Raw genomic sequence first — 18,480 nt, forward strand, 5'->3', positions numbered from 1 at the left:
CATTGTCTGCTTTTAGCATTTCTGTAGAGCTTTTTCCCACTCTCTCCCTTCCTCAGAGTCAGACCCAACTTTAATCGAAAATCATAAGTGGTGGGAAAGAAGAAAGTAAAGGTGCAAAGGAGCTTGCTAATGACAGATAAACTGGAAAAGCAGTGAATAAAAGATGAGTTTCCTAGCAGGTGGAGAAAATGATGCATAAACAGCAAGGACGGGATTGTCTGTACACCATTAAATATGGATGCGTCTTCAAGATCTCAGGTTTAATAACAGCATTCTCATAGATGTGCTGCAGGCACTGCTAAATACACAAATGATTATACTCAAACACAACCCATCCCACCTGACAGTTCCCTCTCAGTAAAACACACAAGAAGGTGTCTAAGTGGGACCACACTATGTTCATTTTCACTGACATTATTGCCCCCTCTAAAAGCATTTACACACCTGCATACATTCACAAACACACACCTTGACATGATTGTAATGTTATTTCCATAATAAAGAAGAGAAATAATGCCACTGTCTATCACCATCAAGTGTACGTCACCTGCATCCCTGCTGAACCTATGTATCCAGTATTCCCCCTCACTCCACTTCCTAATACACACACCCACACACTGCCTTATGAGAGCAGCTGGACCTATGACAGGTGTGTCATTGTGATCCCCACACACATGCATACTTACTCAGTTTTCATCTATGTCACCACAGGGACATGACGATTGCCACGCTTTCACTTCAGATGAACCGTAGCAGCACTTAACAAAAGACACGCACATGTGAACACAAAATAAATACACTCTACTATTATAAAAAGAGCGTGGACAAGCAACAGTTCTGCATGACAGAGATCTGGTATTATTAACTTTGTATGTTTGTGTATACTTGTGCACATGAATACAGCATGTGTTGGTGCAGGAAGAGTCCAGGCATAATTCAGCTCTACATCAACAGCATGAATGTAAGGCTGACTTGATATCAGTGTATGTTTGTAAGCTAATAATAGGAATTAATTCTTCACATTTCGTGAAGCAACATACACGTTTAATTCAAAGCTGTAATTTATATGCCTTTGTTTGTTACATAAACAGAAGTTTATGAACAGATACCTGCAACATGACTGATAGTATTTCCATCAGGCTTAGTTATACACACTGGACAAACAGGATGGACCAATAGACTTTGAGCCAACTCATTCAGAGTCATTTGTTTTTCTATTTTTATTTTATCCATGATCATGGAACTGATCAGGGAATAAATTATAAGAACTTTTTAAACTATGAGTAAGCTAAACACAGTTGTTTGATAACATACTTTACATGGGATTTAAAGGAATACATTATATATTTGCATATTTGTTATGGAAGAAAGAGAAAATGGGGGATTCCTGGATGAGATTACCTGTAAAAACAAGATTGGGCATTCAGCCTGAGCCCACCAGTAACAACCCCCTATCATGCGTCTGAACTAACAAAAAGTCAGCAGATAACAGTCATATTTGCTGTTTATTAGTATAACATTTTTTGTATCTAATAAATATCAAAATGTTTAAGGGAAAAAAAGAAGTTTGATTACAGTACATTCCATTTGCAGAGAAGCAGAGTCAAATCTACATGATATCAAAAGAGAACAGTAGATCTGTCGGGCCGAGAGTTATGACCTTTTTCCTGGTTTACGATTGCATTGGCTGGTACCAGCAAACAGAACTGCCATAACCTCAGATACAGTAACATCACTTACTGCCATCCCAAACTCTTGCATTCTTTGAGGTAAAAAAATACATCTTTAGCATTGATACATTCATAGAAATATAAAAGCGTCTTCATGTCTTTATTGTGCTTTTATGTGGGAATATTGCCTTCACTCCGAAATGCTGAAAAGATGGATCTCAAGAGTTGGTAATCCTGGGTGACGATTAGCATACTACATGAATCGGGATCCAATTTAGTATTGGTGGTTTGCTTCAGGCCACTTAACAACAGGGGCAACTACACTGGGTCTAATTCTTTAAACTGAACCCACATCCAGTAAATATGCATCAGTAAATGCCAGGTTCAGGTATTACAAGAATGAACCTTGTTTGCTTTAAATAGATAAATAAATGGCAAGCTGGATTTCCACAGGGTGACATGCAGCATGTTAATGTGCATCTACAGGCACTACTCAAAAGGCTTGGAAAGGCATGCAGAGAGAAAGAGAAAGAACGAGGGAGAGGAAAAGAGAGAGAGAGAGAGAGAGAGAGAGAGATACAGTACATGTATGGGGAAAAACACTGGAAAACAGAAACAGAGAGGAAGTAAAAGTCTCTGTGCTCTGTGTGACAGATGACAGCAGGGGCTGTGCTGCCTAAGGCATAACAAAGCCCCCCTCCCACTGCCTCCATAACCATCTTCTTTCACCCTCCACCCTGTTACCTGAGGGGTGATGGTAAAGAGCACAATATGTCCCATCTCGCTCCAAGCACCAACCCCATACTCCCAATCGAACCAGCCATGTGCTGGTCCAGTCAATCCAGGGCATGAGGGAAGTATTGAGGTGAAGGACGGGTCAAAAGCAGAGGAAAACGCAGACATTTAGGAGGTTAGAGGAAGGGTGTTGACTGCCCTTACCCCATCTCCTCCTTGTCTACAAAGCCCACAACTGCCACCCAGAAGGTTTTCTCTTCCTCAGACCAAACCAGCAAATTTAAAGCCATCTCAATTTTTTAAAGCAAAAAATATTATGAGAAGATACATGGAACTCCCTTCTTCTTGTGCTCTTGTCGTCCACTATGGCATTGTCCTGTTGTTGCTCTCTAAAGCAACCTCAAGGTGGTTGGGGGTGAGCTACCATTTTACAGCTCCACATCTGACCCAAACCTGTGAAATCCAGTCTAACAACATTACGTTTCTATAAGGTAAAGCTAAGACACCTAAACCTTCTGTACGTTCATGCAACTGGATTTTTAAACACGTGCAGCAAAAGGAAACAAATCAAAAGAAATCTGAGTTGTGTCACTGCAAATGTCCTTCAGTAATATGTGCAGACCCCAGTTGAGATGTTTGATCTTTAGCACAGGAACATGTCCCAAACATATCCTGGAAAAAGTCCAGCAGAGACCAGGAAAGTTAAAAGGCTGCTATAAACCCTTGGTTGGATTGTGATAGGGCCCTGCAAGTCCAGTTTTGGGAGAGCATCCTGAGCTCTGATTTCCCCCGTCCTGCAGAGGTGGACTGTGAACCCTTGATCTAATGGAGCAAGAAACCCTGTCTTTGGAGTGGGAAATCTCCAGGGATCGGAGGGGTGATGAAGGCATGTGAGGCTGTAATTGAAGCACTGATGAGTGTGGGGTTGGAGGTGGTGTTGAGCTGGAGATAGCAGGGTATCCCACCCGGAGTTCTTGGGGTTTATTTGTGAGGGAATCTACATGGCATATTGGAACATGTTGTTGAGCAACTATGAGGGGAGAGGAGGGCACTGACAGGGGAGTGTCTGTCCAGATAGAGGCCGTCTGACAGGAAGAAGGCGAAGCGTAAGATGGAGCAGGGTTAGGATGAGGCATGTATGTGTGGTGTGCTGGGGAGTAGTGCGTGGGGCATACTACTGCAGGTTGTGGAGTTGATGACATGAGGGTCTCCATTAACTGTGCCATTCTCCTCATGACTTGTCCGAGGTCAGCCACTTCCCTCCCGAGGGTGGTCACCTGTAGACACAATCACAAGGTACATTTAATGTGAAAAAAAGGAGCAGCATGCTCTATCCACTCTATCATATGCAGTGTAGCATAAAAATCCAGTACCGGCACTGAAGTAATATTAAAAGTATGGACTAGTGTGGGAGACATATGATTCTGCTGCCAACTTTCTGTTCATTAATGCAGTGCCTTGAAAAGTTGTTGATACCAGTTGAACTTTTCCACATTTTGTCAAGTTACAACCACAAACATAAATGTATTTTATTGGGATTTTATGCGATAGACACAAACACAAAGTGGTATATAACTGTGAAGTGAAAGAAAAATGATTAATGGTTTTCAAATGTTTATACAAATAAATATCTGAAAACTTTTGGGTGCATTTGTATTTAGCCCCCTTTCCTCTGATACCCCTAACTAAAATTCAGTTTAATCAATTGCCTTCACAAGTCACCTAATTAGTAAATAGAGGCCACCTTTGTGTAATGCAATCTAATAATGTAATAAATATGTAATGTAATAAAGTTGTAGAGTAGTTCATAGCAGATTTAGGTCATTAAAAATATCCCAAGCTTTGAACATCTCACGCAGCACTGTACAATCTTTCTTCCGAATATGGAAAGATTATGGCCCAACTGCAAGCCTACCAAGACATGGCCATCCACCTAAACTGACAGGCCGGGCAAGGATTAATTAATTAATCAGAGAAGGAGCCAAGACGCCCATGGTAACTCTGGAGGAGCTGCAGAGATCCACTGCTCAGGTGGGAGAATCTGTTCCCAGGACAACTTTTAGTCATGCATACAAATCTGGCTTTTATGGAAGAAAAAAGTCATTTTTGAAAGAAAGCCATAAGATGTCCCCACAAGCCATGTGAGGGACACAGCAAACATGGGGAAGAAGGTGCTCTGGTCATATGAGACCAAAACATTTTGGCCTAAATGCAAAAAACTATGTGTGGCTGAAACCTAACATTGCACATCACCCTGAACACACCATGAAACATGGTGGTGTCAGCATCATGTTGTGGGGATGCTTTTCTTCAGCAGGGACAGGGAAGCTGCTCAGAGTTGATGGGAAGATGGATGGAGCCAAATACAGGACAATCTTAGAAGAAAACCTGTAAAGAGTCTGCAAAAGACTTAAGACTAGGGAGGAGGTTCACCTTCCAGAACATACAGCCAGAGCTACAATGGTTTAGCTCAAAGCATATTCATGTATCAGAATGGCCCATCAAAGTCCAGACCTGAATCCTATAGAGAATCTGTGGGAAGACTTGAAAATTACTGTTCACAGACGCTCTCCATACAATCTGACTGAGCTTGAGCTATTTTGCAAAGACGAATGGGCAAAAGTTTCAGTTGTACAAAATGAGTAGAGACATACCACAAAACACTTGCAGCTGTAATTGCAGCAAAAGGTGGTTTTACAAAGTATTGACTCAGGGAGGATGAATACAAATGCACACCACAATGATTCCATTCTTACTTATTTATACTGGAAACGTGAATCTTTTAGCAGAAAGCTCAACGGATGCATTTTTTACAATCAAGTTGGATCAATTGGATGGGTATATAACAACCACAAGTTTGTAAATTGTTTTGGATTAAAGTATCTTTCAAATTACTAAATGTAAAAGAATAATTATTTGTAAAGTTTTGTGAGAAAGAAATGAGCTACCAGACCTCTCATCACCTCCACACTTTAAAAAGTAGCTGGCAGCACATAATCCTTGTTCACTGTTATTCTTGTTTAATGTTTTTCCAGCATTCTTACCTACCCAATAACCTATTTCTCTCTTGCTTCCTCTGCTCCACCTCTGCCCCTTGTTACCCAAACGGCTTTCTTTGTTTCCCCTCGGCTCTGCTCTGTATTTAGCCCTCTCTGACCAAGATTCCGCCTCTGCCCCATTAAAAACTGACTTTTAGTGAATTTACTTAGCATGCTTCAGTTTGAATCCACAGGATTCTGCTGCTGTGCATTTTTGTCTGTCTGCAAACTTCTAAATCTAATCAGCTGGTTGTTTAAACCTTTGGCCTCTTTGCCTCTCATAGTTACGACCATGTTGTTGATCATAAAGTGATGGAATTAAAATTTACTTTCTAGGAAACACTAATGACAGGGAACAGAAAGCCCAAGGATATACTGTATGTAGTTATGAAATTGGTATTTTCAGGTCAATCATTTTGGGTCAAAATATTTCTCCCGCCTGCTATTTTGCATGTTACACTGTGTTGCCACGATTGGTCATTATGCTGATTGGTCGTTCTCTGCGCGTGGAGAACAACCATGAAGCCCTGCCAACGTGGCATCTGCTTCTGTCAGTCAAAGCACTCACGACCATTCATCAGACTAATCATGCACATCAGTGCTACTGGATGAATATCAGCTCTCAGCAGGACATGCAACTCTGGGTGGGAACTGCTGACTATGTCAAGAGGTGATCAGGATGAGCGTATATAGGTTGCACAACAAATCAGACAGGGAGCCCTCTCTGGCTCTCTATGCCACTTAGACACCTATTTTACATAAATGTAGTTATGCTAAAGATGTACAAATATTAGTTTCCATCAAGACTGTGTAACTTTGATCTGTCATACTGACTCCTTGACAATAGTTTTAGGAGAACAAAATATTCTCTCTCCACTTTTGAAATTCTCCCATCTCTCTCCCTCTGTGGAGTGGGTGCTAAAAGCCTGGGTCTAAGCTCTGGCTCTGATAAAAATAGAAAGGCTGAGAGCGACAGGACAGTCCAATCTGACACGCTGTCAACATGATTCCAGTACTCCCACCTCGGAGACAACCAACTGTGGAGATGGTCAGACAAAACTGCATCAGTGGATGACCAGAACCCAGCTATGTGCACATGTTAAGATGAAAACCTCAGTGATAGCAAACCTAGATCAAACAATGCTTATGCTAACTTAGCCATAAGAGTTATTAAAAACATCTGATTTTGAATAGGTTTGTTTGGTGAAGTACTACAGCAAACACACAATCCACCACAATAAACAACAACTGATTCATCACACCTCACTGCAGTCCAGATGAACTACTGGTCAGAGTGGTTAATGCTGTAAAAAGTAAACACAGTATGGTTTTCTTTGCAAACAGTTTTACTTTAAAGCTGCATTAATCAATATTTAATTATTTTAACAGTGATGAGAGCTTAATATCAATGTGAAAAGGCCTAACTGCAGAGATCTTCAGTATCTTGGGGAGGCTGTACCTCAGTTGGTAGAGCAGACTCTCAGTTCCATCTGACTACATGTCAAAGTCTCACTGGGTAAGACACTGAATTTGAACCTGCTCCTGTTGGGTCAGAACAGCACCTTGCATGGAAATGGTGTATGGACGAGTGAGAATGTGCAGCAATATGGTAAAGCTCTTTGATAAATGTTCTACTGTATATAAGAAGACCATTTATGATCAGGTCAGCTTTTGGTTTTATGGCACATACCTGCAATGTCAGCTCAGTTTCACTGTTCTTGTTTTATGTCTATCAACACAATGTTTTCTGCAAAACTGCTCTTGTGAAACTGTAAACTGAAAAAGTTAACACTTAGCTGAGGAACATAGAGGAGCATGTAGGCCAGATATTTTTAATCAGGTGTTTCAGTCACTGTATTAGGCTTCAATATCAAATCACTTTTTTGCTTATGCTGTTCTGCTGCTGCTAGATGTGCAACTGTCGACAAATCTTCATAATATGATGGTATGCCAATGTTTATACTGTTTTAAAGTCTTTATACGGTTAAACAATTATTTTATTGTTGCTTCAGGTACTTGAATTTGGCTCTATCTTTTCATTTACCCAAGTGTGTCACTACTGTTGCTGTGTTCATGTTTGCATACTCTGCATCATGTTGTTTTGTGTTTCTAGCCTCTTCTCATAATTATAAATGCAGTTAATCAGGCTGTTCAGGCTGAACTCATTGTCCCATCCCTCCTGTGTAGCTGTACATAATCATTTCTATAACACATTACAAAAGTCGCTGAATTAAGCTTCTCTTCAATTTGATTCATTTCTTACTAATCTTCCACTACAATACACCCTATGGATACACAGACATAGATGTATGCATGTTTCTCTATGTGACAGTCATCACAAATGCTTCCCAATCAAAAAAATCAAATAAAAGTCTGAGTCACAGACATAAAAAGCAGGCATAAAGAGATACACAAAAATATAAAAAAAAATACTAAGAGCTGGAACTGGTTTGTCAATTTGACATGGCCATATCTTCCTTTTAAAAATGGAATATTTCGTATTGCTTTTCAGAACAACTGTCACTCATGAGTTCAGAAAAACAAAAAGTGTAAATTGCACCCCTTGGTATACTGCACTGCACTGTAACTGTGCAAAATTGTAGGTCTCAAGAGGCCCATGTTGATTGGTTTTGATTACTTAATTGGTATCATTGCTGTTAATTACATTTAGTTACAGTTTATCTTCAGTCTTGCTGCAACAGCAAATACAGGACAAAGAAGTAGATCATTGCTACAGCATAAATGAACATTAACCCCATTTTCAAATAATCACATTTTGATATTATCTGTATGTGTCACATAGCGTACACCATCCTCAGTTGTCAGTTCTATTTGTGCATGTGTGTTTGTGGAGAAATCAGGCTTTGCACTGACACCCTATTTTCACTTCCTATGGTGATGAAAAGCGTCGATGGATCCAAGAGAATTAACAACCAACAAGACCATGCTGAGAGACTTCCTGTCAAACACCGGTAACCCACAGAGATGGAAAAAGGACAACAGAGCCAATGTGTATAATTGCTAATGTGCTGTGCCACTGTCTTCCACAGTCCTCTCTTTTATCCCTTCATTTGTAGCGTTATTTTGCCCTCTTATGTACCATATATTTTCTTACTCCCTATATTTATTCATCCAAAGTTATACACTAAAGATTAACAGGAGGAACACTGCTCCTCACGTAACACAAGCCTAATGTCAATTTAGCCACCCGCCAATCAAAACCACGGGATACAGCATGTGACACTGTGTGTGTGTCTGTGTGTGTCCTACCTGCTGGTCGAGGTGTTTTAGTTGTCCTCTGGTTTCCTCTGCTTTAGCTGCTAATTCTGCTGCGCTGATGTGTGGCATATCTGTGACACAAATCAACCAGTAACAAATTACATAAAGTACTGAGAAAGACCTAAGAATTTATACCCAACAGTTATTGCATCAAGACAGATTACTGACAAATGCTGGAGGCTTTTGGGGAAAATTAAAATTGATATTAATAAGCCTCATTATACAGCAAGAGTTCAGGGCTGTGGGATGTGAACATTTTTGACTACCCAGGATGGGGAAAGTTGAAGGGATTGTTAATGTGAGTGATAAACTGCTTTGTAGAGTATAATGGCAGGACCTGTGGCTGATGCTGAGGCACTGTTTGGTTCTTTGATGGGACAACCGTTGGTGAAGGAGAAGGGGAGGGAACTCTCCATCCCCTCAGTGTCTTCAGTACCATCCACTATCCTGGAGAGACAGAACATGTGTGTATTTAGGGAGTTACAGTATTCACTAATAACACGACTGCTAATATTTTGACATGACATCATGTGTCATTCAATAAATCTGCTTAGTTGTTTTTCTGCCAACAAATATGTGAGAAGATTGATATCAGTCACATTTATATATGTTAAATATAAAGCTAAGGACAGCAGGAGGTTAGCATGTAATACATGGATCAAATAAAACAAGTGTCAGCTTTAATAAATAGGTTTGATTAGAAGCATTGTAACCATGGATTCATTATAACATTTTTATACACAGATCCCCAAAACACAGGCTAAATGGCAAAAGAATAATTTAGTGTAATCATAACTTATATTTTCAGTTTGTATTCTTGGTTGCAAATGGTTTGTGGTCCATTGCTGCCTGAAGTCTGGGACCCATAAACCAGATGCTGGATTTGTTCCCTGATGATGTTCTGCCAGGCATTTACTGCAGCTGTCTTCAGTTCCTGTTTGGTCTTGGCGGACATTTGCCTTCAGCAATTGAAATATATGCTCAATTAGATTCAGGTCAAGTCATTGACTTGGCCATTGCAGAATATTCAACTTTGTTGCCTTAGTAAAGTCTGGAGTTGCTTTTGCAGTATGGAAAAGTCCAATGAGTTCTGAAGCATTTTTGTGAATCTGAGCAGATTGTAGCCCTAAACACTTCAGGATTCATCCACGCAACCAGTTCCATTGGCAGCTATACATGCCCATGCCATAACACTACGCTTCACAGATGAGGTGATGTGTTTTACATCATGAGCATCTTGTTCTTTTTTCTCCCATCATAATGGTGCAAGTTAATCTTCTGCTTATCAAGAAATGTGCAGTCTTAACTGAGCTTCCCGTTTGTGAGTCTTACGGATGACTCATGTCATTTGTTCAATTTGTTCAGAAAACATAATGCAAAAACAATTTGTAGTTTTATTGCAACTCGTGGACAGTGGTCCTCATTGTTTGAAAACTTGTTTCAAGTTTATAAGATAATCTAATGCTCATTTGGTTGTTGACTGCTACAAATAAATGTTCAACATCTAATGCTGTGTCCATCAGTTGTTCGCTTATCATATGCCAAACACACATCAGTGTGTGAGTATAACATTACAATATTCTGCATGACTCTGAAGCACCAACAACGTGTAAATATTTCAAATCCCGCCCCCAGTCAAACAAAAAATCGCAGGTCTTCCTGTGAATGATCCAACCAAATATAAAGAAACTGAATTTAATTTATCTTGTAGGTTGTCTGCTTCTAAGTTTAGTAAAAAAAAGAATGAAATGTGTTGCAAATAGTGTGTCTCATTTAGGACACTTATGTAGTTTGTACTGCATGCACCGTGTGAAAGAAGAGTAAAAATAGACATGGCACAGAGTCACACAGACACAGGCCAAGACAGACAATTCAGCTGTGATTAAACTCACCTCGAACTGAGGCTGGAAGGGTCTAAAGTGGTGAGAGTAATTTCCTGGCTCTTCCTCTGAGACCTCCTCGAGCTCTGTCCCCTGGTCTTCTGGTTGGGTCGTGGAGACTTCTCACTGGTGTCCCTGAGGTTCATCGCCCGGTTCCGCTCCAATGACAAAGACACAGACAAAGCCTTGTCTTCTTCCTCCTCCTCTTCATCTTCATCATGTTCCTTTTGAGCCTCGATGATGGGTGGAAAACCTTGGACCACCTGCCCGTTTTTTTTCACCCTTGACTAGAAATATTAAAGAAACAGGCAACGAATAACCTGTGATCAGAGGACATTTTTATATTCAGCCGTACGCAGATACTAAGGGAACATTTGCAGATTACCTAAGTATAACAAATACAAAGAGTTGACATGAAATTAAAATCTATTCATCTCGATTTTAGTCATTCAAGCAATTGGCCTTGATGATGTCAAATGTGCTTGAATTCTTCTTTTTATTTATATTCTATGCCGAAGCACGTTTGCCATCCTCAATTTTTCTGCTCTAAAAAACCACTAAGCTGTTTTTGTACTTGAGTAATACCATGACCCTGAAATACACAGATGGGTTACTAATACATGTGTCTACCCTGTTAACATCTTTAAGTCCAAGGAGCACAGCACTCTGGATTTATGAGTGATATAGTTGAAGATAAAGGCCCAGAAGAATATTGGAGGCTGCACATGTGCAGAATAAAGAAACCCCATTGAACACCTTCTAAACTACTATGATACTGATCAAGTCCACAGTGAACCACTGATCAGTAGGTTATGATCCAACTCTATTAGAGTGTGTATGAGGTCCGTGCCTTCTTATCACCTGTCACTCTGGGTCAGCTGTACAATGCGGTAGATAGGTGTCACCAAATACAACACCAGTCAAGTCTGTTAAGTAAATAGTGGCAGTTTTAAAGATGGGCAGATTGTAAACTGTGTGCATGTGTGTGTGTCTGTGTGTATACCTGAATATCAAGAGCTGTTGCGGACAGCCTGGCTTTAACCTGGAAGGGGGCCAGAGAGGAAATGCGCAATAAATGAAGTGCAGGACAGAGCAATCAAGATGTGGCCTTTCTATTCTGAGTTTCAATTTACAGAGGAGCAGTTTCACAAAGCTCAGCAGTGAATTATGTTCTAAAGTGAGCACAAGAATATAGTACATGAATATATGGCTGGTGGGGATGCATGATGGAAAATAATTCACCTTAATACAGTGTTGTTCTCATATAGAGTGCAGTAATATCCAAACAGCAATCTTAACAGCTCAGGCACATACACACCCTGAGTTGCCTCCTTCCCCCTTTCTTCATTTGAACTCTACTGAGTGCTGAGATTTGAGCTGCCCCTCTGCACTCTAGCTTTACCTAAAAGCCCCGCGGCAGGTAGCATGCGTATGTGTGTGTGCGTGTACGTGTGTGTGTGTGTGTGTGTAATTGGGCCAGTGTATGGGCAGCAGAGACAAAAACACCTGACTGTAATTACAGCAACATAGCTCTTCCAAGTGCCACAGCTATACCAGCTTCTCTCTCTCAAACACACTCAGAAACATTTATTTTAAAGCTCCTTCACATTTGTTTTCTCTCTCAACCCTCAAAGTCCCTCTCCTTCCACCAAGCTTTCAGTTCTTCGTACTTTCCACTATCCTCTCATATATCAATTCATCATTCACATATATTTTTTATACGTCATTTCATCATTTTTGTGCCTGATTATTTCTTCCACAATCTTAAAGGAGTAGTTTGAGATTCTTTAACCTGGTTCTAATAAAAACTTTAGTGCCATTAATCATGTTGAACGAGCTGTTGGTCACTAAAAGTTTTTGCTTTCCACAGTGTCTGCAAATGTTTCCACCTGAAATGTGACTACACTGTAAGAAATGAGGGTCATGCTGTGCGGTCAACTTTCCATGGATAACAATGCACTATAAAGTCCAACTACTTCTCATATATAATTTCAGCAGTCTATAAGCCAAATTGTGTAGATAGAGACCATTTCTCAGATGATGATGATGAAAATCTTCCCACTCAGCTTTGCAGAAACAAATGTCATTGCTTGTCAGCTGGGTCCATATTATATTAACTGAGAAAGACTGAGATACTGGTTATGCATTTGTGTTTTTATTAAGTTCCCTTATTTTACCTTTCTATGTATTTCTATAACAAACATCTAAGTAGACGAGAAGTCTCCTACTTCCCTGAAAACATCCTTCCCGGTGTGTTTGCACTGGTGGTTTCTGGTTTTACAATCATATTTGTTCAGCACTGTCTGGCAAACAGGTGTGATCATCTCCCCTCATCATCTCACACACACATCATTCTGCAAAGATTCATTCAAACACACAAAACTACCACAAGGACACAAGATTTCCATTTTGGTTGGACACTAAATCCACTTGGATGGTCTTACATGTGTCTCATGTCCCTCTCTCAGGTTGTATGTGAGGTCCTGCTGGATGTCCTGGACGAAGCTGTGGGAGTATTCAGGGTAAAGGTCCAACACTTCGTAGAGCCCCTTCAGGTTAATACACTGCAGGTCACAGTAGGTCAGGGCTTTCACATCCGCATTGGTTTTTATCACCCGGTTATCTAGGGCCAGGTTTGCCCCAATCAGGTCTCCTTTACCTGCTCAGATAGAGAGATGGACAAGGTAGGTCAGAGAGGGGCTCACACCATATTGTATTCATTCTAGTAAAAGGTTTAAAGAGACTGTTTAGAGCCTCTAACAGACTCTGCAACATGATTCAGATCTTGCATTTAGTGAAGGGTTTCAAAGGAAGCTGGAGTGTGCAAGAGGTTCTGGAGCAGGATGAGGCAGAGGCATTACGAGGCAAACCTGAACCTCACTGTCATCTCCAGCTGTGTTATTCTGCGCCCGATCCTTTTCTCTGATGCTGATGAAACAACTATAAAATGATGGAAATGTGTACAAGTCAGCTGTCCAAGAATCCACACTAAAATAAACCATCATTATTACAAATGTCTTAAATAAAGATTTCTTAAAAATGTACATGTATTACTGACTTTTTAAATCCATTTGTTTCAAACTGATGCACTGTTACATAAAAGAAAAGTCCCAAACTCTAGCAAAATCTTTTTTCTCTCCATATCCAAAGCGGTTAGACTGCTATAAAAGAACTATTAAATGTGATATAGCACCACTCTAAGTGTAATTATCCTCTGACCTGTAGTAAGTTTGAGCTGGTATGTTGCTATATACAGCTCATGCTTATTCTTCCTAAAACAAAATCACCCTCATAGCTTTTAGCACTTTTTTCAGTGTGAGTGCTGTGACAGGCGTTTCCTGCTCTCTTGATACATACAGGACAAAACTAAGCACCCTGTTAGTGTTAATGCCCCTTAAGCAGTAATAAAATATTCATTACGGCCATTGTTAACTCTGAGCGCTGCTGATTTTTTCCGCAGCTGATGGAGCGCCAGTCGTGACTGTTCTTATTTTCTTCCTCTGACTGTCTCTCAGTCCACTCCTCCTCACCTCAGTCATTATTTCTCTCCGTCCTTCTTTCTCTCCTTAGCTCTATTTCTAGAGTTCTCATTCCAGCTATATCAAAACCCTCTGTCATTGTCTTCTCTTTCCTCATAACTGTCTTGTCTGAATTTCTTTCTATTCTTCCTGTTTTTATTGTCTTCATTCTTGCCTCTTTACTGTCTCTTCCACTCTATTCTTTCATCCCTTTGATTCTTTTTTCTGTTTGTCAAATATATTTGATTTTCTTCTTTTCTCTGTTCATTCTCTTTTCTTCAATTTTGCTGTATGTCTGTTATCTTTCCTTCACTACCTGTTTTGTTTTCTTCCTTCTTTCATTTCTTTCTTCTCTTTCATTTTCTTAATTTTCTTTCTCTATATTGTTTATTCCTTATTTCTTTTCCTCCTGCTTTATTTTCATCTACTTAATTTCCAATTCCGTTTTTTTGTTTCAAATTTGTTCTCCTCCCTTTTCTTTTTTCTTTTTTTCTCCAGCCTTTCAAAGTTCTTCTATCACACTAAGAGTACTTGTTCTTCCCTATCATCCACTCCTATTTAACTTTACTGTATATTACGTTTTCCATCCTCTCTGCTTCAGGCCTTGCACCATGGCCACTTATTCTCTCCCACTCTCTATAACATAGTACTGAGCTGTAGCTATGGACTTGTGGTGTGACAAAGAAGAGGGAAATAGAGAAAGAGTCTAAAAACAAAGAGAAACAGTGAAACTTTTTTCTTCCTTAACCATGCTCAATGTCAGCCTGACCTTTTGCACAGTCAGCAGACAAGCAAAGAGACAACGCAGTCTCTGCCTGTCAAGCCTACACACACATATGCCCCCACCCCCACACACATGCAGACACTCACCATTCTGTGAACCAGTAAACAATTCCACCTACTCGATCCACGCACAAACAGGTGCTAAGACAAACACCAGGTAGACAGACTTTACGCATTCATACACACACAAAAATCAACAACAAAGATTGAAATGAAGATTGTAAGAACAGCAGCACCAACAAAGTGATGGATGTTGTTTCAGATGCTGGTCTTTTTCTCACTATTTCCTGCTGACTCCACCACACACACACACACACACACACACACACACACACACACACACACACACACACACACACACACACACACACACACACACACACATGCACACATACTTGAAACACACATACTTGTGCCAGATTGGTGTCAGTAAGCAGAAAAAGTTAGGGTCCCCTAGAACAATAGATTGTATTGTTCAGCAGATTTTGGGGATGCAACTAGACATATCCTTGGCTGGTGTTACATTACTTCTGTACAAAAAGATGTTTATTGTACATACGTTCACTTGTAGGCATTGTCTTTGATTAGCAATTTCTCTACTAAGCAGGTGCAAATTTGTGAAAATGTACTGAGGATAGTTGTAATGGTGACAAAAAAACATATGTGTGTCCTAGTTGCAAATAATATTTTTGGAAAGATGAGGGTAATAACTGGGAAGTCACGAAACAGATACATCTACTAATATCAATTTGGTTTTCAATATATATAAAGACGACTATCAGGTACACACTGTACTGTAGGTGGGATGAGAAAATAGAGAAAAATAGAGACTGAGCTTAATCTTAATGTTTACTAAGCTGCTCATGTATGGTGGTAATTTTGATTACTACCTTTTGATAAGTCTTTGCCAAATACACATCTGGTTACAATTAGCCAAGGATACAAGTCAGATGCCAATCATATGAATACCACTTACATTACCACCTCCTGAGGACTAAACATCTGCTGGTATTAGCTTCTCCATCTGGGCCTGTTAACACACCTGATGAGGTCTCACACTGTTTTTTAACAAACATTTTTTTTCTTAAATCTATATTTCTTTTATAATTAAATAGATTTTTCTTTCATTAGAACTTCACACAATTGCTTCTACTGCATAATATTAAAACCTAAATATTTTAGGAACTGCAGCTTTACCAAATGTTTTACTTTGTAGATTCTCCTTTAGTAAAAAGCATCTGCAATTTATATTTCAGCATCAGCGCATTTAAATGTTTTGTTGATTTCAATGTAATTTAACATTTTAAATTGAATTGCAGATTAAATTGGCTATAGTGACATATAAAGACTGATTTCAACCTACAAGGGACAGGATTGGGATGCTGGACTGAAAGAAACAGACTAGACTTGAGCCTTTTCAGGTGGGCTACAGAGGTGATATGTCTGTGGACAATCTTGGATAACTCTGAATGGATTACTGGAGTGTAATATAATACAGTCTGAAGTGATAGAATATGTCTTTTTTAATGTCTGCCTATTACATCTGCTCACTTTAACTTACTTTAAATATTAATACAGTTATGTTGCTCTACATCAAAAAAAGCATCAAAACAGCTTCCCTGTTTTGTACTGTGTGCTTCTTTGGCTCTTGGCCCTAGAACATATTGTTGAAAAATAGTATCAAACTAGAAATTATTTTGTGGGAGTTTAATAACAAGAGCCTTTGGGACACAGTAATGCTCCTGTTTTATACGCAATGGGCTCATTTACAAGTCACAGCTTTATCACAATGAGCAACAATAAGAGAGATTTATAATGAAGCATGCAGTTGGGAGTTCACAGAGTAACACTATAATGAGGGCACGGAGGCATTCTGTCCCCCTCCCCATCCCTTTATCGTACCCAGGATGGCCAGCACCATGCTGTCTTTGAGCACCTCCATGGACCCCGAGCAGACAAAGAAGATGGCCTGGAGTGCATCGCCCTGTCGGAGGAGGTACTCTCCGGGAGCACAGAAAGAGGTCTTGATGTGCAGAGACAGGGAGCGCAGGCATCCTCGACTGGCAGAGGCAAACAGCGACAGCTCAAGGATCTCCTTGTTAAGGTGCATGGTGATGTCGGACCGCAGCTCGTCCGGGAAGTCCTTCAACAGCTGTGGAGATGATGGGGGAGAGAAAGGCCAGAGAATGAGACAGGAAGAGAGAAAAACAGGAGGCAGGCAAGAGTGAGGAGAGCATGACAACTGTAAAAATATCACCTGCTGCAACTCAGCGGTTAGCTTTTCATCCCGAGATTCCACTGAAATTATTTTTTAAATACTGTACAAACATTAATTTCAGGTTCTGTTAAGTTAATTTATATTGATGACAAATATTACTTTGTTGTGATTTGGCACTATATAAATAAAGTTGAAATGAATTAAGCTGAAATTGAATAAGACTTAATGGACAGTTTGCCTAAGAGGGTTTACTATCTGCACAGCATACAGACAACCTGTATTATTAGACCACATATGGAATAGGAAAACTTCCTCCTAAATTGGTTCAGAGCATTGCTATACATACATGAGTCAGCCAGCAAACAAAAGTAACGTGTATCATTGCCTATGTGCCATTGTAAATATAGTACACTAGTCTAAAACAAATCACTAACATTAGAGTATACACTCCAAATATATGAATCTGCACCCATTCTGCATCAGATGAAAGCAAAAAAGCAAACAAATTTTTTTTTGAATATGTTAGAGTAATACAATCAACAAGAATAAATAATTATTAATTATTAAAGTAAACACATTGTATTCATATTTCTCAAACATGTTTCTCTTTTGCAAATCACACACATGCAGTGTGTGATATCAACTGCATCAGTTGATACTCAACATAAACACATCTGGAACATCCATCCTTCTTGGTGTAAAAATAAAAACTGAATATCTGTGCTCTCATTCAGACAAAGCTCTGAAGCTCACCGTCACCATCAGAGTTGATCAATGAGTCATCAGAGCCAGGCTGACTTTAATCAACAGGCCCATCTATAATTCATCTGTCTGGGATTCATCTTCATCACTCCTTCTAAGCACTGTTCTGGGCTCTGACAGCTGTCTCACAGACATTCACAGCCTGGACGGATCAGATGCTATTAGACTACTGACTGGTTGCCTTTGTTTCCCTGGGCTTGTAAAGAAAAGGTGCTGTTCAGTCTGTTTCTCTTTGTCTTTTCACTAAGTTGTACTTATGCCACATTTACACCTTTGTCATTTTGTCAGTTTGCAGGTTTCTGGCATTTAGCAAACCTTTCTGTCAAAGTCCTGCATTGAAAATCTTACTCAAATAAAGGCACATAAAAATTATCAGTATAAACAAAATATCATGCATGCATGCTAAATTATAATATTGCAATATTATTAAGTAACATATATAACAGCATTTTGCTTTCAGACCAAGTCAAGGTGGAGCTAATTTAAGCAACTGTATATTGACTGTCGAACAGTCCGATATTACTTTTGCAAATTTCAAAGTAATTGACAACCTAAAGCTACAATATGCAACTTAAGTTACAGTTATCATGAGACTGA

The 18,480-nt window shown here is 39.7% G+C and overlaps 1 protein-coding gene across 1 annotated transcript in view; it reads right to left on the minus strand.

Annotated features, from left to right (window-relative positions):
* Positions 1 to 1,254: 1,254 nt before the first annotated feature.
* kcnh8 (potassium voltage-gated channel, subfamily H (eag-related), member 8) overlaps positions 1,255 to 18,480 on the minus strand; it is a 47,313-nt gene continuing 30,087 nt past the window's right edge. The window contains exons 10-16 of the mRNA XM_067504287.1: positions 16,806 to 17,055; positions 13,047 to 13,261; positions 11,606 to 11,644; positions 10,615 to 10,889; positions 9,060 to 9,169; positions 8,714 to 8,793; positions 1,255 to 3,682 (exon numbers count right to left, since the gene is read on the minus strand). Coding sequence (XP_067360388.1) covers positions 3,119 to 3,682; positions 8,714 to 8,793; positions 9,060 to 9,169; positions 10,615 to 10,889; positions 11,606 to 11,644; positions 13,047 to 13,261; positions 16,806 to 17,055 — 1,533 coding nt within the window. The 3' untranslated portion in view covers positions 1,255 to 3,118. The remainder of the gene's footprint in view (positions 3,683 to 8,713; positions 8,794 to 9,059; positions 9,170 to 10,614; positions 10,890 to 11,605; positions 11,645 to 13,046; positions 13,262 to 16,805; positions 17,056 to 18,480) is intronic.

The sequence above is a fragment of the Channa argus genome, chromosome 1, assembly GCF_033026475.1.
Source record: "Channa argus isolate prfri chromosome 1, Channa argus male v1.0, whole genome shotgun sequence".
In the NCBI taxonomy this organism is placed as follows: Eukaryota; Metazoa; Chordata; class Actinopteri; order Anabantiformes; family Channidae; genus Channa; species Channa argus.